Genomic DNA, 24506 nt, shown 5'->3' on the forward strand with positions numbered 1-24506 from the left:
AATGATGTATTTCCATATTTTACAATTGGTCTGCCACAAGAGGACAAGCTTTGAAAATCCAAACAAGTAAAATGAGCCTAAATCATTTCATTTCACTGAGACATTTGAGAGTAAATTTGAGATGTTTGATGATTGTATACATAAAATAGCACATAATATGTTCTGATTTTATACATGAAAAATAGCACAGGTAGTTAATAAATGCCACATTTTATAGATAGGACAGTTTTAATCTGACATTCGTATAACACGAAAAACATTGAAATCTAAAAGTGCCTGAAGAAACTTGCATGCGTGTACATGTGTTTACTTTGGGAACAAGATTGGGAGGGAGTGAGTTGTTGTCTTTGTTGACCAGTTTGACGTCTATGTCGCAACGTCATAATGTCCTTTACATCTTTATGCTGATCTTGAAGCCCCAACAGCTTTTAGTTTACTTGAGTAGAGACTGTATGTGTACATTTAGGTGTGTGTGTGTGTGTGTGAAAGAGAAAGAGAAAGAGAGAGATTATGTGTGCATGTCCTCAAACATAGTTTTCCACAATTGTCTCATACAGAATAGAGAACCAGTTCTGTGAGAGGGATCAGGCTGGAATTTTGGCAATTCCCAGAATGCATTCCTGCTGGACGGCGTGCGGGTAAAGCAAACTGTGGGTCAGTACAGTGAAACCTGAGTCTGAACGCGTAACGTTAGTGTCTGGTTATTTTAAAGGCTCATAAAACCTGCTGCGTGTTTTTACCTTTTCCACTGAGGCGTCATTGAAAAAGTGTTTCTCTCGAGTGCTTTGATGTTAAACAATTACTTTTGTGTTGATGTTCAGTAACTATAGGAGGACAAAACACACATTTATATGCAATAAACACTGATCTTCCCTCCATCATATGACTTTCATCTGGACTTTTCATCGTAGTCTCTCTCTGTCTTTGCATTGCATCTGAAAGACTTCGAAAGAGCCGAGAGTTTTTATGTGAGGATCTAATATTAGCTCTGCAATGATAACAGCTGTCTCTTTTCTTCTTTATACACACACACGACACACAACGGTTTTCAACGCTCTCTGGACACTGAGAAGGGAGTATCTGTGGAAGTCCTCTTGACATCATTGAAGCATTCAAATCTAAACCCTAAATTTAATAGTAAAATGTTTTGTTGTGATTTTTAAAGTGAAGTTAACATTTTTAATGTCTTTTAAACTGATACTTGTATTGTAACAGTCACGTTGATGTACTTTATACCTGAGCAACTACTTATTAACCAATCCTGAAATGAATCAAACTCAATAAGAATGCCTTTTCACCATGTTTGTTCCAGTGAAGTGATGAATTGATGTACATTATATACAAAGGTCTGTCATGAAACTCTAGATGGCGCTGGCTGATAGGCCCTTAAAGGGACAGTTCACCCAAAAACTTTTTTTTTTTTCCATACTATGGAAGTCAATGGGGTCCATCAACTGTTTGGTTACCCATATTCTTCAAAATATATTATTTTATGTTCAGCAGAAAAAAGCAATTCATACCAGTTTGGAAGTAAATGATGACAGAATTTTCATCTTTTGGTGACCTAACTCAATCTGCTTGCAATCACATCGTTCTCTACAGGGCAGATGCTGTTTGGTTCATGCTGTATCGGTAGCCAATGAACTCGCTGCTCAACCTTCAAATACATTTCAGCATTTGCTGTAGCAGCGCACTTTCAGAAACCCTCCACCTTCCCCAGCTCCACCTGTGGAGATCTGTGTGTGTTACATGTTAGCATGTCTGTCTCACAGCAAGTCCCATAGCAGCAGATCTATTCTGCCAAGACCAAACATACCAACATTGTCATGACACAAATATAACAGAAAATATTAGTGGTGTCAACAATAATCGATTCGGCGATGCATCGCAATGCGGGGCATGCACGATTCAGCATCGATGCGGCAAAGTGCCATAATCGATTATGTCACTGTTTTAGGGGTGTAACAGTACGCGTATTCGTACTAAACCGTTCGGTACAAGGCACGCATTTTCAAACCGAACGGTTATTTCAAATGTAAGCGCGTCGCGAGCGCGCTCATAATGTAGACGTAGACGCTGGCGCGACCACAACATCAAATGGCAAACGCAAAGTAAGCGGAACGAAACTGAGCTACTCGTGACGGACTGTTTGTCAGTTTGGACCAAAGCAGCGCGAGCCGATCTTATACTACACAACGCTAAGAGATCCAGTAAAGAAAGCATTTGAACTCGCCACTAAAGTAATAACATCGCTGCGAGATCTAGTGAGAAACATTCACATTTCTCCGTTATTAACGGATCAAACAGCGCTGACGTGGAAACCAGGAAGAAACATTGTGACATGAATGAACTATCCAGTGTCCACAGATCTGCAATATTCACCATGGATTTACTGTAGTAACATTAACTGCAACTTTGGAAGTTTGGCAGGAATAGTAGCCTAGGCTAATGCTTTCAAGTAACGTTATGTCGGATTTATTTCGACATTATGAATAGCATTGCTGCCCTCAAATGTTAATCTGATTCTGAACTAAAATAAACGTTTGTTTATAAGCACAAAATATTACATTTAATTTTTTCCAAGGAGCTGTTTTGTTTTATATGCTCCTAAGAAGAGTCAATTATAGCTCCATCATTGCTCACAGAAAAAAAAGAGTAATACTTTATGATGTTAGTTCTAATAAAAAAATAAAAAAAAAAGGAAATTTCTCTGGCATTTCTTTCTTTTTGCTGTATCGAAAACGTACCGAACCGTGACACAAGTGTATCGTATTGAACCGAACCGTGAATTTTGTGAACCGTTACACCCTACACTGTTTATTTTCTGGCCTTGAGTTGGACAATAAAGTTGAAATTTAATTTCAAATGGTTCTCAAGCAGAGAGAAGAGAAACATTTCTCATTCAAAGCACTGAAAGCAGTGATTTATGCTTTCTTTTTCAGGTTTGAAAATGCCATATCCAATACCCTGTACCATTCAATTTTATTTTATTTAATGACATTTATGTCAAAGATACAGGAGAGTGATAATACACACATAGCAGCCAATAAAATCTGTTGTTCAATATCTGACTGCTTGTATTGCCTCATGACTGATGAAAATTTTGCCTTGTTGTGTGCAGTAGAATTTTGATGCATCGCAATGCATCGTAGAATCGAATTGAATCGAATCGTTACCAGGTGAATCGTAATCGAATCGAATCGTGAGGGCAGTGCCAATGCACACCCCTAGAAAATATACTTCTGGGGTGAGTGTTCGTTTATTTTTGCAATGCCATTTTTACACACTTCAGCTTTAAGGAGAGGATCAGGAATGTTTATTCATACACAGGGAGTTTGATATTGTGCAAGAGCATAAACATCACAATTAAAGATTACGCTGACTGAGGCTAAACACTATTACACAACAACAAACACAACTCTGCACCATAAAAAACACATCTCTGCCCAATATCCCCTCCTACACCTGCTCTAATGAAAGAGTGAAGCAACAGTGTTTCTCTAAACACTCTCTCTCTCACACACACACACACACGTTGCATCATCATTCACTCATCAGCGCCTGCCATGAAAATGCCACTGGGTTCTAAAGGTCAAGTGTGTGTGTGTGTGTGAGAGAGAGAGTGAGTGAGTGGTTCAGGTATTCCCTGTGTTGTTGGGACTAAATGTGATCCCAGAAAATAGTTTTTCCCTTGTTGAGGATATTATTTGGTCCCCATGAGGAAAACAGCTTAATGTGTCGAATAATTTTTCCATGACTGGTGTTTGCACGTGAAACATGTTTCTATGCTGTTGCTGGGATGTTCTGGGTGGAAATAAGGAAAAACAAATAAGTCACGCACAGAATCTCTCCTCTATGAACTTTAATTCTTTTTTGTGCTTTGTTTGCTCACTGATACTGAATCTCAATAGCACTTTCCGTGGTTTATAGGAGTGTGTGTTTCAGGATGTGTGTGTTGTATGCGGTTTGGCTGGTGCTCTGTTCATTGATGTCTTACACACACACAGACAGATTGCTGTAGTTATTAGTAGATCTCTGTTTGAGCAGCAAGGACTCCAGCTGTCCCAGAATGCCACACTTCAGTGAGTTAAGTGTGTCTGTTTCCTGCACAAATCAGCATACGGCACATAATAGAGTTGTACTATGCCAGAGAAAACACACACACACACACATTTTGAGGTCTGGAATGGTTTAGTTTGACTCTGATGACAGGAATATTTCCATGTTGATTCGTTCACTGTTCTCTGTTCTCTCTTTTTTACCTAAACAAAAAGTGTGTGATTTCTGTGCCACTCGTCTCCAAACAGAATTGCAAAAACAGTGACTGTTTTTAGACTCCCCTTGTCTTCCATTGGTTGATTAAACCGATAGCCCCGCCCCCAAACTCACGCCATTGGTTGAGTCAGTGTTGCTGCATTGTAATTGCAAAACTTTTTATATTTTATCAACTTAGATAATTAATGTGATTCAGATAACATAATATTTAGAATTTCTATTTATTAACCCAATCTCCTTCATTGTATTAACTCAAATTTGTCATTTCAATGAACTCAAAATTTTAAGGCAACCAGGTAACTTACATTTTTAAGTTAAACCAACAATATTTTTTACAGTGTGTGTTGTACTGGTTAAGATGCTGTTGTTTTGATAGCTCCAATAGCTCAGAGGTTGCTCTTTCGAAGCTCACAAGACTTTTTCGAGATCTCTGTTAAGAACAATCTTAGTGTTGGAGCCGATAGCCTCGTGGGCAGCGCTCTGACATATAGAGTCCCGAGTTTGAGTCCCGGCTCGAGGACCTTTGCCAATCCTGATCCCCTCTCTCCACCCTGTGCTTTCCTGTCTATCCTCTACGGTCCTTTCCAAGAAAGGCAAAGAGACCTTTGTCTCACGTGTCTTTAAAATTATTTTGGAGAAATAAAAATAGACACAAATTGGCTGACGTACAGTATAGAGCTATACAACTGATGCATAACCCCATTTGGTCTTTGCTCTTGGAATTGTATAAGACATTTTTGAAAACTGGTTGAGTCTTGGCAAATCTGAGCACATTTTGAGTTTTCTTCTGAACACTAGATTTATATTTGAGGATTTCATTTGTGATTATTTTTTCTTTAAACACACACACATACACACACACACACACACACACACACACACACACACACACTCACATGTGCCTCAAATTACCCCCAATCAGTGAGTGGACTGTAATTGCTCCAGGGGCATTACAATCTCTCACACACACACACACACACAGAGAGAGAGAGAGAAAGAGAGAGTGATTATTGTGTCAGTCCTTTAGTTTGACCTCCCTCAGAGAAAGTGTGTGTGTGTGTGTGTGTGTGTGTGTGTGTGTGTGTGTGTGTGTGTGTGTGTGTGTGTGTGTGTGTGTGTGTGTGTGCGCGTGAAGAATAACTCAGTCATCATCAGTAACTGGCACTGGAGAGAGAGTCAGTCCCCAGGCTGTTTCCAGACTCTCTAGAGTTTAACTGAAACCTGTTTTGCTAAATTTGGTGCCATGTTTATTCAGAGAGGGTTTAAAATAAATGCTGTGTGTGTGTGTGTGTGTGTGTGTGTGTGTGTGTGTGTGTGTGTGTGTGTGTGTGTGTGTGTGTGTGTGTGTGTGTGTGTGTGTGTGTGTGTGTGTGTGTGTGTGTGTGTGTGTGTGTGTGTGTGTGTGTGTGTGTGTGTGTGTGTGTGTGTGTGTGTGTGTGTGTGTGTGTGTGTGTGTGTGTGTGTATGTGCACAAACCAGACCTCTCTGCCTGACTGTTGCAGGGCCATTGGCAGCCCATTTAGGGGTGTAAGCAGCAAATAAGTTATGTTATTTCATTAATATTATGTCCATTAAATGATTTAATTTAATAGTTATGTATAATAATATGATATATATGTTAGAATATGTTATGTTATATATAATAATGTAAGTGATATAATATAGTATATAGTACTGTACACTACCGTTCAAACCCTTGAGGCCATTAAAAATAAAATAATTTAAAGCAATGAATACTTTAATTAAGCAAAGACTACTTAAACAAAAGTTACAGTACATACATTTATAATGTTACCTATTCATCAATGGATCAGTTTCCACAAAAATATAAAGCAGCACAATTATTTTCAAAACAATTATATTTTTTAAAGCTCTATCTAGGCCAATATTCACTCAGTTGGTCCTGTTTTTAGATTAACTCCTAACAAAAAGTTATCAAATGTAATTTGTTTTGTCAGATATGATTATGAACCAGTACATTTGATTTGGCCCGTAACGACTGACTAGAGTTTTATGAACGTAAAACATCACAAAACTCAGTCTGAGAACACGTGCCAAATGTAATCAAATTCCAGTGATAGAGTCACTATAACTTAAACAAATCCTTACTACACAACTGTGATTTCAGGAAGTTTATTTTCCCCAGTATCCCCAGTATCTATGGGATCTTATCTTTCAAATTAGCCAATTTGTGGTCATTTTGTCCACTCTTCCAGTTTTAGACCCTGATGATTGCCCCTATACTTTCCATTTGTTTCCCTGCACAAAGACAGTCTTGTTTTTCTGTGTGTATGTTGGACGGACTCGTGATTGCAGCGGAGGGAATGGCATCTCTAATGCATTGTTAGTGTGTGTGTAAGGGGGTATAAAGGTGATTTATGAGTAGAAATATGTTTTTTGGTGAATTATTGAATTATGTGTTTCTCTGTAGTCCCAAAGAAACTCGTGCAGGAGTCGGTTTCCAGGCATCCATCGTTCCCATCTCCCCCATCAGTGCCTCATGACCCCAACGTGGTGGGAGACAGCGCCCCTCCTGACGGGACCCCGTCTCTGACCTCGGACTCCGCGCCAGGTGAGACACAAACCATAATCACTGAACCTAAACAAACACACACAACCTCAGCAGAAGTTCTGACTGGAATCAGCTTAAGGGCGACCTGAAACCACACACACTCTCTGTGTACAGATGCTGATAGTTGCTGTAGCTACAGCTGTGTTTTGGACTGTTCAACAGAATCAGACAAAAGCTAAAACAACCACAATGCATTTCCTGTGAGCGGAGACTGTAAAAACAAATTTAAAAGTGCTCTGAGCGATGTCAAGCGTTTTGTAGGTCGAAACATTTTTTGTCACATACAGCAAACATCATCTCACTATCCGCTAGCTGCCTGTCCCCTGAACACACTGTAGAAAAACGCGATCTCTGTAGACAGCCCAGGCTCCACAAACGGCAACAAAAACAAACTGGTCCAGCCTGGACCACGAAACATAACAAACAGTGTTCCAGCCAATCACCGACAAGAATGATTTGGGGGTGGGGGTTGGGGGGTTTGTGTGCACGTGCACATGAAGGGTGATCACGAGAACCAATGACATTTGATGTCTTTGATATTTAGACATACATAATATAGTGAATGAATTGCATCCAAGAGAAACATTGTGCAAAACATCTACTTTTGATGAAAGTTGGAAAAATTCATAATGTTCATGCCACAAGATGATACCCTGGTAATCCAGAGTTCTCGCGAGAGCACAAGTTAGGCTAACAAGATGATGGTTGAGTAGATGATGACAGCGTTTTCATTTTTCGAGTGAACTCTTCCATTAACACCACATATGCACACACACGATGAGAACATTTTGATGAATTATTGATGTAAATCCAACTTATTCTTTTGTTTATTCCCAGACGTAAAAGCTTGGGGCGTTTTAACCAACCATAGAAATATAAACGTTCTGTTTTGTAACGATCACTCCATGATGATGCTGGTGATGATCGTGTGCATTTGATGGCAGGGAGGTCGACGCGAGGCTGGAGTTCTGGTCCTCCTTCAGAAGAGCCGGATCCGTCTGGAGAAAGCGATCCGAACCCAACCGTCTCCACCGTGATCAGACCAGACATGTCTCTCATCAGCAGCATGCTGACGGCCTACACCTACATCACAGGTACAACACACACATCTGAGGTGGATCTCTGAATGCAAACACTCGACTACTCTATAGATAAAATCAAAAATACTATTGAGAGGATCTCGGTCTTAAGGAAATAGAAATGTGTACTTGCATGTTATGTAAAAATCTTTTTTTTAAATTAAATTTTTTTTTAACAAAGATCATTTTAAATTATATACAACACACACACAAGTATTTGTGATGGACAAAGTTTGGGGTCGGTAAGATTTTTTATTGCTTTTGAAAGAGGTCTCTTCTGCTCACCAAGACAGTAATATTGTGAAATATTATTATAATTTAAAATAACTGTTTTCTATTTAAATATATTGTAAAATGTAATTTATTCCTGTGATTAAAGCTGAATTTTCAGCATCATTACTCCAGTCTTCAGAGTCACATGATCCTTCAGAAATCATTCTAATATGCTGATTTGATGCTCAAGAAACATTTCTGATTATTATCAACACTGGAAACAGTTGTGCTGCTTCATATTTTTGTTGAATCAAACCTGTATGAGTTTCTTTCATCTGTTGAACACAAAAGAACATATTTTAAAGAATGTTGGCAACCAGACAGTTGACGGTAGCCATTGACTTCCAAAGTATTTTTTTCCTACTATGGAAGTATAGACCTTATGTAACCCTTTTCAGCGCTGCGCTCGTTGTCTTTTGACTTCCGGTCTGTATTTTCACAGCGATTCTGCGTGTTTATTAATGAACGGCTCGTTTTAAAATCTTCCCGGTCGACTGACATTTGTTAAGTCATCTGCTTTAAACATTACAGTCCTCATGATAACTTTCGTTAACTTTACATTAAGTAAATCCACTTCAAAAGCTAATTACTCCTGGACAGCAATGCCATAGAAATATACAGAGTGACCGCAAAAACAGAAGTTAAAAGACAATATTCTAAAGATGGCGGCGCCCTCGTTTCTCTGGCGCATAAGGTCTATAATCAACTGTTTGATTACCAACATTCTTCAAAATATCTTTTTTTTTTCTTTTTTTCTTCACTTCAACAGAAGAAAGAAACTCATACAGGTTTGGAACAACATGAGAGTGAGCAAATGATGACAGAATTTAAATTTTTTTTGAGTGAACTATCCCTTTAAGAAATGAAATGGTTCCATTTTGCCACAGTGTTTTCTCTCTCTCCATCACAGAGCACCCGGAGGGATGTGCGCTGTTTTTCATGTGCGGTGTGTGTGCGGGTCTGTTCCTCACACTCTTCGCGCTGGTGGTTCAGATTTCCTGCCGTACGGACTGTAAACGCCATCACAGCGTCGCTAAGAAGCGCCCACGACCCGCGGACTCTGTCAGCGACAGCAGCGACTCTGATTCCGACTGGGACACGAGCTCAGACCTGTCGGCCCGCCGGCACCGGCGCTTCGAGCGCACGCTCAACACCAACATCTTCACATCGGCGGAGGAGCTGGAGCGAGCGCAGCGGCTGGAGGAGAGAGAGCGGATCATACGGGAAATCTGGATGAACGGACAGCCCGACGTCCCGGGAACGCGCAGCCTGAATCGCTACTATTAAGATCGGACACATCCAGATGTGAAGCTACTAGCAGGAGTTTCCTGAACGCTAAAGCGATTTCCACGTGTGGCATTAAACTGCACATTTCCTTTGCAGTGGAAATAAGCTCTTGGTTGCGGCGTGATTTATCCGTAACCTTCGCTATGCAGAGGTGAAAGGTCAAATGCTGCGTTCCCACCAGTCGGATGTGGAAATATTCCTACTTGATGTCCAACATCTCGCAGTTGTGAATTTACCCGAGTTGGAAGTGTCGTTCCGCTGAACTTCCAAGTAGGAAGTTGGACATTCCAATTTTTAGTGCAGCTGAAGCTAAGGCTCATGGGAGACGTAGTTGAGTTGAGTCTGTAGGCAGCTCTGAGAGGTGTGATGAGCTCTAAGCACTGTGATTGGTCCTTCACTCTGCCTTGTCAAACAGTGAGGACCGCCTTCTGTACGGAGAGGCGTCAACAAATTAAGTGCCTTACAGTTTGATCTGACAAAATACACACATAATGTTGGACTAAAACGTATTTGGACACTTACAAATATCTGAATGTCATTGCATTAGCAAACAAATATAACAAACCAGGCTGCATTTGCAAACAAAGCTTCACTTTTCAAGCGTCACAATGCATTTTCGGTAACACTTTAAAAAAAGGTTTCATGTGTTGACATGACCTAACAATGAAATATATTTTAAAGCATTTATTAATCTCAGTTTATGTTAATTTTGACATTTACTAATAATTTAATGCAAATTGTATTTAATTTAATGAGAAAAAAATCTTTCAAATCTGTTAATATTATTTATGGAGCTAATATGAACTAACAATGAACAGTTTTTTTAATAAATACTGTAACGCATGTAGTCAATGCATGAGGCCTTATTTTAAAGTGTTACCCATATTTCATCTTTATCACTAGATAATTAAATAATCTATCATATTTTTTATGTTTTGCTTAAAGTCTGCTAATGCTGCCATTCTTTAAAATAAGTGCAACTTGGTTTGATATTTTACTATCAAATGCAATGACATTTGTACATTTTTAAGGGTGACTTAAGTGTCCATATATACATTAAGAAATGATTTTATATTTAAAAAGTTTTTGATACCACTATTTTTTTGGATGAATTATTTTTATACTGATTGCTCAGGGATGCAATCCAAGTGTTCTGTGTATAATCTTGTGTTCTTAAAGGGGACGAGAGACATTCAGATGTTCCTGCATAGATGCAACCGTAGCCTCAAAGAGGTTCTTATAGGAACGTGATGCACATCAGCGTCGTGCCTTCAACACAAAACACACACAGTTAATCACTCAATGACTTTATTCAACGCTTTCTGTGTGTTACGACTGTGGTTAATGCGTTTCAGTTTCTGTTACATGACATGAGGGCTCAGAATTCATTCTGATGATACTAAACCATAAATAACTTACTTTATGGTCTTAAAAATAAAGGTTTTGTTAAAAAGTACTACAGGTAGATAGACTACCATTTACCTTTCCTTTACTCAAAATGTATTGCATTGTGACTTTGAAATGTTTAAAATATGTAAATTAGGCAACATCTTATTTAACCCGCTGGTGCTCTTCGCATGGTGGTCAAAAATTACAGATTTTTCTTTTTTCATTTTAATGAAATTAATATACTACATTTTAGTTTTTTTTATTTCATATTTTGTATCGTATTTTATGGTACTTAATTATATTAATGCAGTAGTTATAATCCATTTATGAGCATAAACCTGAAAATGAAATTTCCAGCTTAAACTGTCGTAAATCTTGAATGCTTTGGAGCACAGACTTTTGAAAAAAAGTTTAAAAAGTGAACTTGAAGTTAAAGAATTTTACATTTATTGTTAAAAAAAATTCACAAAAATTGTATTTTAAATTTTTATATGAATTATATATTTTCCAACAGATGTTTACTCTAAAACTGCGAGAAAATCAAAGCCATAAGCTGTGTTTGACATTTGAGGTTGATATCTCAAAAACATTTTGTTTAGGCGCAGTACCAAACGCTTCCACTAGAAGAAATTCGCTCATTTATTATTGCGAACTATACAAGTGTTACTATATTTTTTTTTTCAGGACCATTGAACCTTTTCGAATCATGTCCATGATTTTGTGTGTGTGTGTTCACATAGCAATTGCCTAAACCTTTGCCTTTGTCTTTATCAAGTTTCGTACTATTCCGAGAAAAAAAGAAAAAAAACGTAAAATTTTTCGGTCAAAAATGCCTGAAGAGCACCAGAAGGGTTATTAATATGCTCAGAAATGGAATATTATATGAAAAGTGATTTAGGCCCCACAGAAAACGTCAAAAGAAAACGTGGTCAAGAAAAGAAAGAAAAAAAGTATAAAAATAAATTAAAAAATATTAAAAAGGATATTTGATTGAAATTTGACGATAAAATGACTCATAAATAAAATAAAATAAAAAATAGCACATTTTCAGCAATACCTAAAATTAGGAATCTCTAACTATTATTCAAAAAATATGACCGATTTTAATAGATTGAGAAGAAAGATTCTGACAAAGCTGATATAAGTCTGGTAAATGGTAAAGCCTGTAGTTGCCGTCCTCTCGCTGAAACCTTTATTTTTAGGAGCCCATGCCCACACAGCGTTCATTTTATAAGTAATATTTAAGGTTTTTATTCTCTTGACACTCAAACTAAGCCAAACCATGAGGTGACTCAACATTTGTATGCATGTGGATTGTATGTTTGCACCTGAGCTCTTAAACCTTGTACGGCGGCAGGATGTTTGCGTTGTACACCATCACAGACTTGTTTGTTTACTGCTGTTGTTTTATTTTCCAGTAATATTTCAGCATGGCTTTTATAGGAATATCAGCTCATGTACAGAGCAGGACCTGTGCAAGGTTTTGTTTTGATTGTTATGGAGCTTTAAATAAACTGCATTGAATAAACTGAACTTATAGCGCCACCTGTTGGTGAATGATTCACATCGTGCATGAAAGGAAGTGTTTACATCACCATGACAACTGCCAGTGTTTGTGGTCTCCATGGAGGCAGACATAAACAAACCTCCTCAGGGAAGAGCAGCAGTTCCCGTGAGAGAACAAGTTATATTAACTTATTTTGGTTACTTATTTTAATATAGATTAGAGTAATTAGCCATAATGTCTTTAAATACAACACATGGGCTTCCTTTCCTGCCAGGCAACACTTTTCGCAATTTAACGGTGAGAAACTTTGACCTTTAGGCCCATATTAACTTTGCTGTCTTGTTTTTACATTTTTCTGTTTTCTTTTGTAAAATCTAATTCTGCATTTTTAAATCTTTATAAATGTTCCTAATTCTTAGATTTTTGCTGGAAATTAATTATTCATTCTTTTTTTTTTTCTCAAGGAGCATCTATCTATAAATTACAGAAACGTCTGTGTGTCTGTATGTCTGTGTGTGTGTGTGTGTTAACCGCATATCTCTCGAACCGTTAGTCCGATGGATTTCAAATTCGACAGGTGTCTTGCCACGGGCACGAGTAAGTGCAGTGCCAAGTTTGATGTTGTTTGGATGAGATCTATCTATAAATTACAGAAACGTCTGTCTGTCTGTCTGTCTGTCTGTCTGTCTGTGTGTCTGTCTGTCTGTCTCTGTGTGTGTGTGTGTGTGTGTGTGTGTGTGTGTGTGTGTGTGTGTGTGTGTGTGTGTGTGTGTGTGTGTGTTAACCGCATATCTCTCGAACCGTTAGTCTGATGGATTTCAAATTCGACAGGTGTCTTGCCACGGGCATGAGTAAGTGCAGTGCCAAGTTTGATGTTGTTTGGATGAGAAATGCAAAAGATATCGTTAAATATATCATTTTTATAAGGTTGTGGTTTAAAAATAAACATTCTGACATTAGAGGGTTGTATCGGTCAAAGAAGCCCCAAGAAGGTTGTGGTTTAAAAATAAACATTCTGACATAAACACTCAGTCAGCTACACTGTTTACTTCTGAATATTATAGTTTGGTTCCAGAACGTGATAAATCCATTTTGATTAATTTGAGTAAAAATGTGTTTTCTTTACCAAGAATGTGGCAAGATGAAAACCACTATTTTCTGTTTCAAACTTTCACATAGCATCTTTAGGTTATAATAACATAACAAATTCAAATCTTTTTTTCCCCAAAAATGCAATCATTTCATGACACTTTTTTTTTTTTTTTCAAAATGCAATTAATCCATTGAATCAATATAAAAGTCATTTTTTATCATATTGAATCAGCCATCGCTAAGAAATATTTTCTGAACTTTTTTGACGGCAATCAGCTCACAAAAACAGATTTTGCACGGGCCCTTTGCACTGCTCCCTGAATCGACGCGCTTATTCATTTGTGGATGTTAAAGGTGAACTAAGTAACTTTTTTACCTTAACTGAACAGCTTCGGAGTCATTGGAATGGTTATATTACTTATTTCGGGTTGAATGGTGGTCGTTTCGCACCCCCCTGGTGCCCGTGAGCGGAAAATTCGCACTTGCAACTTTGAGGCGGCGGGCCGCGGGCCGGCGCGTCAGGAAGTATCGCGTGATATCAGGTCTCGCGATGTAAACAATTGCTTTACGGCCAAAAGAAATCTGCTAAAATGCTGTCATTATTGCGCTCCCTCACGCTGTTTGAACCCGAATGAAGAAGACGTTTTAAAGCATGTCCCATCTGCTTTGATGTCGTTGATCTACTAGCCTCTGGTGTCTGAGAATAGCAAACGAGTTTTTACAACAGTGTTGTCAAATATCTTTTCCGAAGCTGTGGGGGGAGCTCTAGAAAGAAACCTGCGAGCAAAAAGCGAGAATACAGTGAAGAAATCCCGAAGTTACTGAGCCCCGCTTTAAGTGAATCTGTAAAGTCAGCTATGCTGTTTACTTCTGAATATTATATTTCATTCAGGTGCGCTTAACGTTATCGCTACTGTGTAATAGTAGCCTATGCTATTCACCAACTAAACATATCCTATTCGATGCGTTCACAGTCTCTTTCACGGGCATCATTTGTAGTAGCCTATTCACAAACTGTTTGCTCAAGCATAGCCTTTTCTCAGAGTTCACTTTGTGCTTTCTACCATGTGCAAATAAAATTGTCACTGAACTTTTGCTGTGTAATTGTAACAATGAGCACTCAAACACACCAAACCAACAATTACTAAAAACACACACAAAAACAGATTTTTCACGGGTATTTTGCACTAGTTATGTAAATGTATGAGCTGATTACATTTACCCATTCTTTCTGTATGCTGTTATTCAGAAATCCGGTTTCCACAGAGCTCAGACTCTTGATTTTAAGAACGGTTACGCTCTGCCCCGGCGGTCTGCGGTCGGTATAGGACAAGAGCCTCTTCTGTCAGTGAACATCAGTCACAGTGAGAGGAACCAGCTGATCAATGACATCCCGAACCTGACCTACGGTACAGACACACACCGACACCCACTGCTGCAACACATACCGGCACACGCTGCTTATGACAAGAAGGTGAAGAGTCATCTATCTATCTATCTAACGTTATCTATCTATCTATATATGCATCTATCTATCTGTCTATCTATCTCTGCATCTATCTATACTGTATATCTATATATGCATCTCTGTATATCTTATCCATCCATCCATCCATCCATCGAAACAGAGCCATCCTCTCACCTTTACTCTTCGTCTTCCAGGTTCTGCGTTTCTACGGTTTCTTCCGGCAGGAAGTGTCGCACTCCCCGGATGAGCACTTTCGCATTCGTCCGGTGGTGATTTATTATCACTTGGAAGATGACACCATGTGTGTGACCGAGCCACGGGTGGAAAACTCAGGAATTCCACAGGGAAAACTGATCAAACGTCAAAGGCTGATCAAAAACCAGCGCGGAGATCTTTACCACTGGAAAGACCTTAATGTTGGGATGGACATGAGTTTGTTTGGAACGGACTACAGGATAACACAGTGCGATGCCTTTACACAGGTATACACACACACACTGACTCTATAGACTGCTGCTTCTGATGGTTTGGCTTGACTGAGCGTGTGCGTGTGTGTGTGTGTGTAGGACTTCATGGAGAGTCAGGGAATAGTACTAAATGAGTCGGAGTCCATTCCCAGTGACCCGTACACCATCCACCGCATTCAGAAACAACAAACTCACATCACACCCTACGACCACAATTATCAGCTGGAGCGGTTCCTCGCCCTGGATCGACAGGTAATCAAACACACACACATCCCACACATCGCACAGAAATGATGAGTGAGAGAATGAACTGGTCTCGTGTGTATTTCTAGGTGCTGCGCTTCTTTGCGCTTTTGGACTCTCTGTACGGAGAGAAGCGGCCTGTAACGCTGCATTACTATCTTGTGGATGATTCTGTTGAGATCTGTGAGCATCACGAGGCCAACAACGGTCGGGACCCGTTCCCAGTTCTGCTTCGCAGACAGAGGGTTCCCAAACACATCAAACCAGCCTGTGGTGAGATCATAAACACACAAGTCAAGACACATTTATCTGCATAGTGCTTTTCACAATACACATTACAGCATCCATCCATCCATCCATCTATCGATCTGTATAAAGTTGGACATACTTATACATCCAACTTTATTTAAAGAGCTGGGCAATAATATAGTCAGTCACATTTTGCGACAAAATAAAAAAAAAAGATGTTTGATAGATATAGTTGATATTTGCTATATAGTCCTACTGGAGTACATACTGATTTACGGTAGTGAACTGTATGTATGTGGATAAAGTTGGATTTAAAATATATCCAACTTTATATAGCGAGCTGTCGGAGCCGATAGCCTCGTGGGCAGCGCTCTGACATGTAGCGTGGTTGCGCTTCAGGCAACCCGAGTTCAAGTCCTGTGCCCAGTTGCATAAAGCACCACTGTTTTTTCATATTAAACTATGTTATTCCCTTAACTAAGACGAGTTGATACGTACCTCTCTCGTCTTAGAGCGTGCACTCAATCGCTCTGGCACGCGGCGACACTTTGATAGCACTTAGCTTAGCCCAGTTCATTCATTAGGATTCAAACAGAGATGAAGTTAGAAGCGACCAAGTATGGCGACACAAAATAAAACGTGGCGCTTTTCTAAGCGGGTAAAAAGGATAACTATAATGTATGGCGGAATAGCACTTGGGACTCGGGAGCACTTCGACTCGGCGCAGTAAAAAGTCACGTTGGTTCTAATGAAAGAAGTGAGAGGGAGAGGATTTTTCAGGCATGACCTTATTATATTATTTAAGTTTCCAATATTTACTGATATTTATTTCATACTTTACAGGCTTTAGTGTGTTGTTTCTTTGACAGAATTGCTCAAATAAACACTTTTTTGCTCAAAACAACCAGGGTTCGAATTATGATTTCATCTTTGTGGGGGTCTCTTTAAAAAAAAAGAAAAAAAAGTAGCCTATGAGCAGGCGCGGTGTAGCTTACTAATGTAAATAAAAATGTTTAATAAAAAAGCGTTGCTAACACAATTCAGTTTAAATAGTACATTTGGTTTAATTTGTCGTTTAATGTGATCTAATGTATGTTGTTAGTGGTGAGAATTTTCACGTGAATACATAAGCAGATCCGACGATTCTAAGCGTGTGGTTAAATGGTCCAGTGGCAGAACTTTTGCTAAGCGTGTCAGAGGTTCTGGGTTCTAATCCGCACTTGTATATATATATATATTTTTTTTTTTTTTTTTCATCAAAACCGATTATGTTTATCAGTGGTTGTATATCAGGCAAGGACACATTTGTGTGCATTTTGTTTTGTAATTTCACCGGAACGAATAGAGAGTCTCCACAACGGATTGAATCGCGTGTCCGAGTGAAGACTGTGCGCGAGCCACAAGAGAACACAGTATCCGCGACACTGATCGCAGCGGCAACGAGCACTTTGTTCACTTTTCACACAAAAAACAACACATTTCAGCGCTAGATCGCCTCTTATTTAACAAACGAACTAAATGACTGCTCTGCTAGTTAACTTAAGATGTTTTATTTATTTGTATTGGTATATTAGTGCCGCGAGATTTTTCAAAAGTGGTGGGGACAATATCGACCTTAGCAAAAAGTGTTGGGGACATTACCCACCCGCAAATTACGCCTATGTTAAAATAACACTTGCCTGATGGGTTATGCTACTGCTAGATCGGACGTTGACGTCACTTCTGTGAGTTGAGAAAAGCTCAGCTCCCACTGGCTCCCACGTAATTCGAACCATGAAAACAACCCCCTACCACCGCAGGTAGTTGGTCCATTACCAACGCGGTGGTAAAAAACTCCCACCGTCACAGCCCTATAACCCGAAAGTAAAACGGATTATTTTATAATTAAATATTGCAATACTTTGCGCTACTGTATCGATATAATTGCGTGCGCAGAAAGACATTCTTAGGGTTTATGACATTTCACCTAAAGAAACCATTAAGTAACGCTTAACGGTTATTTTTTGCAATGCCCTCAAGTTTAAGGGAAACCTAAAGGGCGTTCTTAAGGGAAAATTACACTTAAGGTGCTTTATGCCAAATTACAACCCTCCTTGTTGAGTCTGCTATCTGATTACTTAATCCTAACCCCAATCCTAATAATCTAGCGGATTCGTCACAACACCGACTTGGGGACCTTTCCCGATCCCATCCCCCTTTTTCTCCCTCTTCACTTCCTGTTGATTATCTACACTGTCCTGTCTCAATCAAGGCAAAAATTCTAAAAAAAATAACTCTTAAATATAGAGCTGTGCAATAATATATAGTTCTGAACTTCTGTCATGAAACTCTAGATAGCACAGGCTGATAGGTCCTTAACTGCTGTATCAGTAGCCAATGAGCTCACTGCTCAACCTTCAAATACTGGTCAGCATTTTCTGGAACAGTTGCAGCGCACTTTCAGAAACCCTCCACCTCCCCCAGCTCCACCTATCTGCTACGGGTAATTCATGTACGCTATATTGTTCAGCAGCAGCATGTATTACTTGCTCACAGCATCACATCGCGTATGTATTGGCTGCAGCAATTCCTATACTTGCTCTGAAGCAGCAGCAATAACAGCAGCAAATCTATTCCGCCAAGACCAAACATATCAATATTGTCATATCCATTACCAAACACTCATAGAGTTGTCACGACAGAAATATAGTTTACAGAACTAATTTTAACACAGAGACAAACCTGCTTCAGTTTTGTTGCTTTTTATGTTTATAGAAGTTTGGATGCAGTAAATGACTGAATTCATATTTCACATGACATCATAAATCAATATATTAACACAGAATCCTTAAACATCTTTCTTTTTTTTTTGACTCAGAGCCATTCCCCAGCAGTGTTCTGGAAGTTTCCCCTCATGATGTGGAGGAGTATTTCTCTCCTCAAGACTTCAGGGTCGGTGAGGAGGTCCTGCTGATGGGGAGGCGCTTCCTGCTGTATGACTGTGACAGCTTCACCCAGAAATACTTTGAGCAGAATCACCCCGACATCTTGCTCAAACCGTTTACTGTTGACACTAGGACACCACAAGACATCAAGGGGGTCAGATACATTCTCTTGATTGAGCTAATCTCATCTGAAAGTTAAATTATGTTTAGTATGCAAATGGTAGGCTATGTCATTTCAAGTGATTTATCTGGCACTTTCCACAAATAGGGTACACTCATGTTCTATGTTTGCCCCACAGTTGTCTTGGACTATTCTGACATCTAGCGGTGTGAATGAAGCATCGCGCAGATGTTTTCAGTTAGCTGATGCCATTGCAGAAATACACCATTCAGAGTTAGCAGCTATGATTAATGCATTATGCCACTCATCTTTTCAACAAATGGTCTTCTTAAATAAAAAAAATAAAAAAACATATTAACAAAATAAAATTGATTATTTAATGTTAGTAACTCTGCTTAAACGTTAATTATTTACTGAAAAATACACAAAAAGGCCTATTTTGTACCCTATTCATGGAAAATGACCTTGTTTTTGAGGTAAATTATGTGTTTCATTATCCTTCCCTCCATCTCTTCATCCATATATTCAGTCTGTCCATGAGTTTTCTGAACGCACACATGATTTTCATTGCGTTGATGATGTGTCATGCTGTCACGCAGGTAATTCCTCCGTATAACGGCTTCGGTTCTCTGGAGGACTCGTTACAGAACTGTCTGTCTCTGGTTCCTGAACCGCCCAAGAAAGACGTGATCAAACTGCTGGAGAACAACCTCAAAGTCCTGCGTTACATCGCACGACTGGTGAGAATGCACCTCATTTGCATAATCTCCAAACGGAGTGTTGCGCTAAAACAACGCAGACAGCGTGAGCAAATAAACTTTTGTTCTTAAGTGGTCTGGAATACTCTATTCTGATTGGTGATTTGCAGAATCATTCCGCTCTTCCCCAATGAAACCGGTGCAACTTTCATGTGTTTCGTATCACTTGATTTCCGTGTTTGCAATGAAAATGATTGAGACTTTAAAGGTAGGGTAGGCAATTTTCGGAGATGCTAGCAATACCAATAGAATATACAACCCTCCCATCAGAGCGTCTCCAAAGCCACGCCTCCTTCAAAACACACGAACGCACACAGCAGAGAGCAAACTAGAGCATCACGAGAGACAGCGTTAAACTACCTCATGTCTCAAAGCACATAACCTTACAATAATAATGAACATAAACAACTTAAAGAGCTCTGACCTGTATCACCTGACTGCTGCAGATTCATTTCAGCGCTGATAGTGTTGACATTGAAACGCATGAATTTGAGTCACGAACCGCTCCGAGTATAACGTCACGGGTTTCCATCTCCTCCAAATTACAGTGTTATGGCGTGAACGCAGCATTAGCTGGTTGCTTTGGTTCAGGAGGAACTGTTAAAGGCAGCTGCTGTTTCGGTTGCGCTGCTCGGTGACTGACGTCTGTCTAACTCATAGCATGAAACACGATGATAATGTGTGATGTCTGCGTGGTGACACTAACTTTTATGTGCGTTTAAACGGTGATCCCACAATGAAATTTGGTGAAGACATTAAATCCACATTGAAGAGAGCCTTGTCTGACGCAATTATTGATGAAAGAGAATATAAATATTTGCTGCAGAATAATCCGTTAAGACCTGTGTTTTATACTTTGCCTAAAATTCATAAAAGGTTGGATAATCCGCCTGGCCGCCCGATTGTGTCTGGGAATCAATCTATGACCGAGTCTTTGTCAAAATTCGTTGATTATCACATAAAGGATTTAGTACATAACTTGCCATCTTTTTTAAAAGACACCACTGATTTTTTGGTAAAGCTGTCTTGTATTGGAGAGGTGAATGAAACTGATATCTTGTGCTCTATGGATGTAACTAGCTTATATACCAACATCCCACATGATGCAGGTTTAGCGGCCTTAGGATATTACTTATCGATTAACCAAGTGCCACATACTGAGTTCATCTTGTCATTGGCTAGTGAAGTTTTAACTAAAAATTATTTCATGTTTCAAAACAGCTTTTTTCTACAAACCCAAGGTACTGCCATGGGTTCACCCATGGCACCTAATTATGCCAATCTTTTTATGGGTAAATTTGAACATGATTTTATTGACAACCATAATCCTTTTAAACAACATTTGAAAGTGTGGCACAGATACATTGATGACATATTTTTTGTGTGGTCTGGCCCAAAAGAAGAATTAACTGTCTTTCATAATTATGTAAATACTAGACTACTCTCTATAAAATTCACGTTGACACATGATGATAATGCCCTGCCGTTTTTGGATGTTTTAGTGAGGAAGGCAGATAACGCGTTGCATACGGAAATCTATAGAAAAGAGACGGATCGTAACTCATTTTTACATTACCAGAGTTTCCATCCACCCTCTCTCAAACGTAGCCTACCTTATAGTCAACTATTGCGTGTGCGCCGTATTTGTCATAATGAGGAAACATTTGAGCGACAAGCGGGAGAACTTTGTCAAAGATTTCTTGACCGTGGTTATACGCATCACTTGGTACGTGACTGCTTAGAGCGTGCGCGCAGTACACAACGTGCTGATTTATTGTCCAAACGTATCGATCACAACAACTCGAACAACACCGTTACATTTGTATCAACTTATGGACAGATCTCTAATAGGTTGCAGAACATTGTGCATCGCCACTGGCACATTCTGAAAAGTGACCCGGTCATAGGGCAAACTTTCCAAGACCCGCCGCGTAGTTGTTTTAAACGAGCACCTAGTCTTAGAGACCGTTTAGTGCGTTCACACCTCCCTGCACCAACACAAACGCATTTTCTTTCTAAAATTCCACAAGGTAATTTTAAGTGTTTGAACTGTGTAGCATGTAACTTTATGCTCACGGAAAATCATTTGAAACATCCGAAAACAGGTAGGGTATACAAAGTAAGAGGTAGAATCACATGCGTATCTACTTTTATTGTGTATTTACTGACATGCCCCTGTGGCCTGTTCTATGTGGGGAAGACCATGAGACAACTCAAGACACGAATTTTTGAGCATAAATGTGCGATCAGAAGGAATGATGAGAAATCATCAGTCGCAAGGCACTTTAATCTAGTGGGACATGACGTCAGTATGCTCAAATTCATGGGCTTAGAGGTGGTTAATCGAGCTCCAAGAGGGGGAGACCGTGAGAACCGCCTCTTGCAGCGAGAAGCCTGGTATATTTTTAATCTAAACACATGTATTCCCAATGGGTTGAATGAAGAGTTGTCACTGAGTTGTTTTTTATAAATATAAAACTGAGATGATTCTTGTTTTTTATAATTGTAAAACTGGGGTTATTCTTGTCTATGAAACATCTGTGTATTGCAAGTCATTTTGTATGTAGCCTAGAATTATTGTCTTTCATTAATTGTCTTTTGTTGATATGTGTGTAGCATACTTTGAATTCATTGGCTTACGAGTTTATGGGTGTGTCATTGGTGGGGGCATATAAGATTGGTCACAATGGCTGTTTGATTGCACACTGAAGAAGGCACACGCCGAAACGCGTTTGTGCAACGAATAAAAAACGTCTATGCATAGTGCGGCCTCTGTCCTATTTTTATGTATTATATTTTTAGGCCAGCACTCTAAAAAGTGTATTATTAAAATTGAGTGAAGCCTGCTCCTATCCTCCTTAATGATGTCTGCGTGAGCAATACATATGTTGACAGGCAGGTAGGAGCAAATGCAATGATTGGACAAATATGTCAGGGTCCTACGCCTTCCACAGATGATATATATACATATAAATACATTTAATCCACTTAACTTGGCGATTGCGAAGGGTAGTTCAGGATGTGAAGAGACTTTTAACCAGCGTAACAAAAAATGTTTCTGAAACAAATCACCTACCCTGCCTTTAATAGGAGTAATGTTGCTGCCGTGTTTGTCTTGTCGTTAGGCCAATTGTTTTGTTTCGTTGGTGGAAGATTTAAGATAATATACAGGTAAAATGATCAAATAAATCTTACATCAGTATTGCATGTCCACAAATTTGTTGATTTATGTAAGTAGCTTTCACTTGCATCAGGTCCTGTTCATCATGTCAAGGTTTATTTTGCGAAAATGACTGTTCACTATTTCTTACATATCAATGTTATCATCCTCCTTAGGATTCCCAGAATCCCCTGGATGAGGGACGGCGGTTCGTTCTGTCTTACTACCTGTCTGATGACATGATCAGCATCTTTGAGAAATCCGCACGTAATTCCGGCATCATCGGAGGAAAATTCCTAGAGAAGACTCGTGTCCCAAAACCAGGAAGCACAGTGGAAAACCCAGAATACTACGGACCAGCAGACTTCTCTATTGGAGCTACTGTGGAAGGTATAGATCAGAGACGAGACTTCCTGGGAATCATCACACTTTTTTTTTCTAATGCTTATGTGTTCTTTCTGCCCTCCTCTGCAGTGTTTGCACATCGGTTTGTCCTGACGGATGCTGATCGTTACGTGTTAAGTTATCTGGAGTCAGTGTCGCATCACATCCCTGAACACACACTGTCTTCACTGAGACAGAAGTTTGTGGTCAATCAGACCTCAGACCAGGACGAGCAACGTGAAGGTAAAAAATATGTTCGGTTACATTAAATATGTTCAGCCTTTCGGTTACATCTGACTTCAACCAAGTGAAAAATGAAAATTCTGTCATTAATTACTCGCGTCGTGTAAGATTTTCGTTCATCTTCAGGAACACAAATGAAGATCTTTTTGATGAAATCTGAGAGCTTTCTGTCTGTACGTTGACAGCTACGCAACTACCACTTTGACACTTAAAAAAGTTCATAAAGAGATCGTAAAACCGAATCCAAATGAATTGAGCAGTTTAGTCCAAATTTTCTGAAGACTCAATCGTTTCATATGATGAACAGATTACATTTAGGCTTGTATTCACGTTTAAACATTCATCAATTCACACATCAGTTGTGGTAAACGGAAGCTCAAGCATGTTCGCTTGATGTGCGAGAACCAATGAGGTTCATTCTTGTATGTTAAGATTCCGCAAGAACCATTGAGGTTTGTTATCGGGCGTATAAACCGCTCATGGATTAGTTTTAGTCTAGCGGTTTGGAACAACATGAGGGTAATTCCTTAACAGAGTTTCACAAGACATCTTATTGAATGTTCTCTTCACAGCTGAGGCAGATGGAGCTCCAGACTTCCTCCAGAGCTGAAATCTGCTGAGCAGTTCCGTCCAGTATAATGCTACCAATCTTCAAGATACCAACAGATATCGTCTGTGAAAAGGAATTTTTTTGTTGCTTTTGGATGTGTTTTTCCATGTCTTGTAAATGTGCAATAAAGGCACAGAGCAAAACAAGCATATGTTAAATTAGTGTTATTGGGGTAATAATATGGGGTAACGTATGAACCTTGGACTTGGATTCATGAAAATCTTAAAGGGATAGTTCACCCAAAATTTTTTTATTCTGTCATTAATTACTCAACAAGAAAGACTTCTGAGTTCTAAAATCTGAGAGCTGTCTGTTTCTCCATTGACGGCAATGAAAATTAAGCTTTACTGCAAAAATAGGTATTTAGGTATTAAGTATAAATTTGTTATTTTCAGTTTTATTTAA

The 24506-nt window shown here is 39.2% G+C and overlaps 2 protein-coding genes across 4 annotated transcripts in view; both read left to right on the forward strand.

Moving 5' to 3' along the window:
- Nucleotides 1–11914, forward strand: part of eva1aa (eva-1 homolog A, regulator of programmed cell death a) — a 49962-nt gene extending 38048 nt beyond the window's left edge. For all 3 annotated transcript variants that reach the window (XM_084431337.1, XM_084431338.1, XM_084431339.1), the window contains exons 6-8: nucleotides 6707–6847; nucleotides 7792–7941; nucleotides 9110–11914. In XM_084431337.1, the coding sequence (XP_084287463.1) occupies nucleotides 6707–6847; nucleotides 7792–7941; nucleotides 9110–9486 (668 nt within the window). In that variant the 3' untranslated portion in view covers nucleotides 9487–11914. The remainder of the gene's footprint in view (nucleotides 1–6706; nucleotides 6848–7791; nucleotides 7942–9109) is intronic.
- A 604-nt stretch (nucleotides 11915–12518) lies between these two features.
- Nucleotides 12519–24240, forward strand: efhc1 (EF-hand domain (C-terminal) containing 1). The gene is made up of 10 exons (XM_084431336.1): nucleotides 12519–12679; nucleotides 14724–14948; nucleotides 15137–15424; nucleotides 15509–15661; nucleotides 15742–15925; nucleotides 18759–18979; nucleotides 19546–19686; nucleotides 23041–23254; nucleotides 23339–23491; nucleotides 24064–24240. Exons 1-10 carry the CDS (start codon nucleotides 12617–12619, stop codon nucleotides 24099–24101), a joined length of 1680 nt encoding a protein of 559 aa, XP_084287462.1. The 5' UTR covers nucleotides 12519–12616; the 3' UTR covers nucleotides 24102–24240.
- The last annotated feature ends 266 nt before the right edge of the window (nucleotides 24241–24506 follow it).

The sequence above is a fragment of the Rutilus rutilus genome (assembly GCF_951802725.1).
Source record: "Rutilus rutilus genome assembly, chromosome: 15".
NCBI lineage: Eukaryota > Metazoa > Chordata > Actinopteri > Cypriniformes > Leuciscidae > Rutilus > Rutilus rutilus.